The sequence below is a fragment of the Durio zibethinus genome, chromosome 1 (assembly GCF_047325235.1).
Source record: "Durio zibethinus cultivar Kanyao isolate XHJ-2024 chromosome 1, ASM4732523v1, whole genome shotgun sequence".
In the NCBI taxonomy this organism is placed as follows: Eukaryota; Viridiplantae; Streptophyta; class Magnoliopsida; order Malvales; family Malvaceae; genus Durio; species Durio zibethinus.
In genome coordinates this window covers 32,152,724-32,159,155 of record NC_143162.1, presented here as the reverse complement: position 1 = coordinate 32,159,155, position 6,432 = coordinate 32,152,724, and the positions used below count along the sequence as shown (strand labels likewise).

Genomic DNA, 6,432 nt, shown 5'->3' with positions numbered 1-6,432 from the left:
AAGAAAAATATGCAATATTTGGATTGAGGTGGTCTGATACTCTATGAATCACAAGGCAACAAGAATATTTAAAGATTATGTACAAATAGCAAATTGTCAAATAGGGCATTGATTTGTGATATTCTAACCAAAGGTTGCTTGCACGCCAGAGTGTTGTACTTTTGCCTTCTCTCTGTTAGGTTAGGAGAGGACTTTGTAGTTTCATGGGTGACTTTGTGGCTTCCTATCCAGTCGGCATTTGCCAACCCCGTCCACCTCCGCCTCCCAAAAAATAATATTAATAATATTATACATGACAATTTTTAAAATATGATAAAAAAATATGAACACATATTATTTAAAATTTTAATAAAATTTTTTATGAATTTAGCAAAAATCAAAATATTTGACATGTCAACATTAATTATAATATATCTATATTAATTATCACATGATAATTTTTATATTTTATACATGCTCAACACAAATTAAATATAACATGAACAGAGATTTATAAGTTCTAAATAATATTTTGTTATTAATAAGTAAAGGTAAGAAACACTCGGGGATAAAGATCCAAGTGAAAGCTACAAACACCCATACGAGTAACTTTTTCAGTGAGATATAAAAAGCAAGAGAACGTGATAAATGATTAGAATAACATCACTCGATAGTAAAAAAAAGGGTGAGATACAACTCAAAATGAAGGTGTAGAAACACAACTGGTCTCGCACTTCTGAGGAAACGAGTACTTAAGTTGTATCTCATGATGTAAAGCATATACAGGTTACCTCGTCACAGACATACATGTTCCACGATTCGACAAGCTCTTGACTCTCGTTAAGAATCTGATTTCTAACCTCATATTTCTAAAACCTACGTTTTGTACAAACACAAAAAGTTACAAATTCCTAGTAAACAGCAACTAATTAGACAAACTCTTCAAGATTAACTTGGATCTCTTCCTTATGCGAATAACATTTAGCATTAACTCTGTTCTTTATATGGTGTCCAGATTAATTTGCTAACATCAACCTCAAGACCACCTCGGCCAGCAGCTTTTAGATGACGATCTAAAACCTTGGGATCTGCACAGATAACATGCTGCCCTTTCCTATACTGAATCAGTTCTAGACTCTGCAAAGTGGTCAAGATATCCTCGGCCTTTATGGCCGTCATGTCACTGAGCTCCTGGAGAGATATAGATTTATGTAGAAATTTTGTCAAAACAATTCAGCGACACCACTATGCAATGAATTTTGTACAATAAGCGTTAACCATAATTCTAGGAGAAATTGCATAATAGATACAGCTATTCAGCAAAATCTCATCAACAAATAAGAATAATTAATTTATCACAAGGCAACATCAAACCTATTATCAAGTCAGGCATTCACTTTTTCATTTTTTTTTTTCTAATTTCCAGATGGAAAATAATCTAAACCACAAGTGTTATTTTACTATTTTAGGATGTTCATTTTTATTTTCTAGGTTAGTGCCCCTTCCATGCTCTGCTAACCATTCTAAAGTGAAAGCAAGCAAGCCCTCAAGCTTGACCCAAAACATACTAGGATTCAATTTGTTGATTGCAGAACAAAGTCAAGCGGTTTGAGGGAGTAATCAAGCAGACCATGTTTGAATATGTTAATTTTCAGCTCCATAGCTCATGAGCCTTTTCAAAGTTTCTTTTAATATTATTTAATACGCAATTAATCTAGTCTTTTCATTCAAAATTGAATTTAATTTGATGATAGTTAAGTCCTATTGAGTTGAATCCAAGCGTTTGACCATATGGGCTTGACTCAACTCAATCACCCTCCAAAGCAAGCACATAAATTATTATAAGGACAAAGCAGAGAGAACTGCATAAAGCACCCAATAGATTTTTAATACAGCTTCAGGTAGTAATACCTTGATGGAAATATTTCCTTTATGCTTCTTCAAGATGTCTAAAAGAACCCTCGTCCAATACCCTCTGTAGCTCAACAGCCCTAGGTCGGAAAGTGGTCTTTCAGGTGTGCCAACTTTACCTTCCTTCTTTGAAAGTTCATATGCTGGTCCATAACAAAGACAAAATAAGCAATAAAATTCAATCAGTAAATAACCAATAGGATGAAATGCAAAAGTAAGATAAAGCTAAGTATAAAAAGCATTTGTATTAAATATCCATTAGGTTACTAGAAGTATAAAAAGCATTCGTATTCAAGATCTATTAGGTTAGTAGAATGTAAATATGAATTTGATAAAGTCAGAAATCTAGAGGGGATGTTATGAGGGTCATTGATACCAACAAGCCAATTCTACTTGATGTACTCCACAGTAATGTTGGATAACAATATGCAGCAGCTCATGATTCTAGTTAACTAACTTGAGAACAATTTCAGATAACCAAAATAGTGTTATACTGTGAGTCTAACTCAAAAGGAGAACAGTGAACAAAAAAAAAATACAATAACTCAATAGGAGAACAATACATTCACATTTAATGCTAAGATTAATAATCATCTTTTTGTGCTCTCTCTCTCTCTCTCTCTCTCTCACACACACACACACACACACACACACAAAAAAAAAAAAATACAAATGGCTCACATATTCTGATCCATTCATAAAATAAGCAAGAAAAAAATAAAAAAAATTAAAATAGCAGGCAGGGAGCTTACAAAAGGCAATTAAAAACTTTCCATAGCCTTTCCTTTGGTATGGGGGAAGGGTTAGGATACATGCCAAATTATATGATTCCTCTGAATGTTTTTCCTGCATGATCAGACACAAAATGCTAAGATATTTGCTTGTGTTGGGAAGAACAGTCTTGACAAAGGGAAGGTAACAACGAAATAACAAATGCAGAAATTGGCAACATTTTAAGCACTGATTTTCAAATATAAAAACTATGGAAAGTTTTACCAGACATGCTATGGGTTGAAGAAGCAACTGAAACTCCCAAAATACAAATGGATAAATAATTAATTCTACTACTTGAAAGCTTCTAATTTGTTCTTCAAAAAGAAAAAAAAAAAAAAAAGCTTCTATCTTGAGGCTACAAAGGCAAGAAATTCTGAATGCACCCTAATGCAACTATAGCTAGTAACTTGCAGTTACAAAATATTAAAACAGCCACAAACATATAGAGATTCGTTATAACCCCACATTGCAACAAAGAGCAACAAAAATGCACTAGAAATTACCTTGGAAAAGTATCCAACCATATGGCAACCTCGATCATCACATTCACACAACACATAAAACAAAAACAGGTCAACATCATAATAAAGGGTCTTGTGGTCAAGGAATAACTTCGCCAAATAACAAAGATTCTGCCCATAAACTTTGTTCTTTTTGCCATCAACCTGTTTCAAAATATTTGATCAAAGGAACATGAATGTCAACAAAGATTAAAAATCTGCAGCATTCTACGTCAAGACATTATGTAGAAGGAAAATACAGTATCGGGGCTAGAATAAAAGAAAAAAGCAGAATCACATATTTCCACATTCATAAGCCAGAGTTAAGAAATAATTATCTCAAAGCAGACACTACATTTTTCAAAGTATATTTTAAGATGATCTCATGATTATTTGATTCATATACAATCAAACAGTTGGGAAAATTGTTTACTTAATTAGCATTGAGGTAGGATTGAAGACCAGAATCATATAGATTTACTTAATTAGTGCCAAGAAAGGCCCTTTTCTTTTTCTTTTTTGAGTTTTGGCACCATAAGTAGCAGCGGTAAAAGCTATTCCATAACATACCTCAAACATTGACAGCGTACCACTTCGATATATTTCGTCCCCAGGGGGATGCTTCAGATCACACTTTCTCTACAGATTAGTGTTAAAACAAAGAGTTAATTATTTCAGCTCTACAAATTAGTATTTAAACAAAGAGCTAATACTATTTCAGCCACATTCATGTCTTAAGGCAGTTGGACACTGACAAAGACTATTTTTTTTCATTTAAAAAAATCCAAAAACGATTTTTTTCAAGGGAGCAATATCCAGCATCTGTACCACATTCCATCCTATCCTTGACATAATAAAGAAAGTAAATAACTCATAATATAAATGGAGGCATAAGTAAAACTTTCTATGTATGCAATTACACGGCAGGGAATTGCGATTTAAGAAATTACGTCAAGATATCAAGAAAAAAAGATTATTGTTTCTATATCTTGATCTTAAAACGCAATGACCATTGTTAACCATTACAGCAGCTAAAAAACTGGAGAAACAAATGAAGAAGCAGTCCCAGCACCATTACTGTAAGTTTTTGCCATTTTCAAGCTTTAACAAAATGAAAATTATTGATGATCAATCATACATGAGAACCAGATACTTGCAGCTTAATAAAGCAAATTAAATGCTAATTACCACACTTGTGGTTTATTGGACATCACTAATTACCCACTAATTTGAAAAGCTATGCTCAATCAACAGATCCACTCAATCATTAAAGAGAGATAACAATAGTGTTTTTCAAAAATAAAAGAAAAAGAAAATAGCCAGCACATCTATGTGTAACTATTGTTTTTATCTTAATTAGGTTGAGAGTGAAAAAAGCAAGAGCAAAAGCTAAACCTCAACATAAGGTTCTACATCTACATAATTTGTATACGTCTAGAGGATGAATAGAAGGATGCATCTGCCCTATACACAAATTAAGCAAAGTAACAACAAGATGAGAAGGATCACTTGTCAAACCAAGGTTACAAAGTTACTTCCACCCAAAGCATACATGAAGAAAAACAATTTGTCAGGGGTTGCTTGTCAAACCAAAGGCCACTAACTGACTTTCACCCAAAGCATACAGAAGAAAAACAATATTCACTACAGTGTTAGCAAGCCTTCTGTTTGTGACAAATGAAACCAAAGTTGCATCGTAAACTTTCATAACAGTCAGGATACCATGGTTCATACTTCATGCTAGGTGCTTACAAAGCTCAAAAAACTGGTAAATAGAGGATAATTAAAATTCTATAAAGTAATGCAACTGCAAGTATTGTAGGAACAAAAAATTATTGCCATATTATGGAAAAGCTCACCATATGCCTTTGAAGTTGCTCTTTGCGCTTCATGAAGTTGAGGCAAAACTCACAAAAGTACAACTTCAATGAATCATTATATTCTGGTGGAAAGGGGGAGAAGTACCATGTCTCAATTTCATATCTTCCAAGTTCTATGGTTGCTATATTTTTCACCTTTGTGAATTCCTCATGTTCACGCAAGCTAGCAGCATCTAGCTCCTCATGACCCTATAGAAAAGAAAAGAACATACTATTACAGATAATAGAATTTTACAAAAGCAACGACATTAGAAATTTTAAATAAGCCTCCGAACTTTACACACCACCAAGTGAAAATTTTATGTATACTTACAACTTCCACGTGCGTCTCATCAATCTTACGTTTCTGGTGGCGCGTCATTTTCAAGCTTGTTACCTGCAAACCTCACAGGCAAAGTTCAACAAATCAATACACCCCTCAAAGATAAACAGAAAGGAAACTGAAATTTAACGTTCTGCACAGGAAACGAATGTTTACCTTGTCTTCAACCTTTTCATCCACAACAGTTTCGACTGAATCAAGATCAAGTTGTTCAAGCTTCACCCATTCATCAAGCCTCCTATTAACTATCATTTCAATATTATTATTATAACAAATAATATATCAATTTCCAACATTTCTAACATATCAATTCTAAAATTTCATTGAAATTACAAAAACCCTAAGAAATGAAATTCACGTAAGAACCCTAACTCTTGGGAGATTGGATATCTTACACTCAGTGTAATGAACGTAGTATTCGTAATCATTGGCCCCACCGAAGTGCATTTTACGGCGTTCGATGACTTTGACAGGATGATACTTGCCGTCTCTCCAGCGGCACATGACCTGAGTACCCACCTCTAGAGGAAGCATACTCGACCTCCGCTTTTTCGTTGCCTCAGACTCCGGCGTAATCTGAGCCAGAGCACCGTTTGAGGAGGCCAAATGCATCTGGTCACCGTCGGCCACTGCGGCGGCTGCGGCGTGAGACTGTGTTGTACCATTCTCTGCAATCGTCGGTGTGTCTATTGAACCCATCGGTTGGAGAGGTTTCAGACTTTGAGCTCGAGAATGTGGCTGCAACGATACATAAAGATGGAAGACTTTTTTGGGCTTTGGCCCATGGGCTTCCTTATTAAGTAATCTGACTCTGTGGGTCCCACAAAATTCGAATTTTAACCAAACGTTATGATTATTACCGCATCATCATCGTGTTATATTTCTATTTAGAAAGAAAAACGTAAAACCAAATCTCTCATTTTTGTAATTGGATCAATTAATGTTGAATCAAATTATTTAAAATTAAATTAATTAAATTATTTTATTTTATTTTCTGTAATTAAATTAAAATTTTAAATTTTAAAAATTAAATTTAATCAATTCAATTAATAAAATAATATATAGA

General features: G+C 33.9%; 1 protein-coding gene across 3 annotated transcripts; it reads right to left on the bottom strand.

The window, feature by feature from the left end:
• Positions 1 to 628: 628 nt before the first annotated feature.
• Positions 629 to 6,101, bottom strand: LOC111312339 (histone acetyltransferase of the MYST family 1). Of its 3 annotated transcripts, XM_022912514.2 has the most exons (9): positions 5,762 to 6,100; positions 5,523 to 5,611; positions 5,358 to 5,420; positions 5,024 to 5,233; positions 3,735 to 3,803; positions 3,168 to 3,329; positions 2,643 to 2,736; positions 1,891 to 2,033; positions 629 to 1,170 (listed from the first exon to the last, which is right to left on the bottom strand). In XM_022912514.2, exons 1-9 carry the CDS (start codon positions 6,063 to 6,065, stop codon positions 967 to 969), a joined length of 1,338 nt encoding a protein of 445 aa, XP_022768249.1. In that variant the 5' UTR covers positions 6,066 to 6,100; the 3' UTR covers positions 629 to 966. The 3 variants fall into 3 exon arrangements, with proteins under 3 accessions (XP_022768249.1, XP_022768251.1, XP_089621306.1); XM_022912516.2 differs by lacking the exon at positions 3,168 to 3,329 and having other exon boundaries at positions 5,762 to 6,101; XM_089765180.1 differs by lacking the exon at positions 3,735 to 3,803 and having other exon boundaries at positions 5,762 to 6,101.
• Between the last annotated feature and the right edge of the window lie 331 nt (positions 6,102 to 6,432).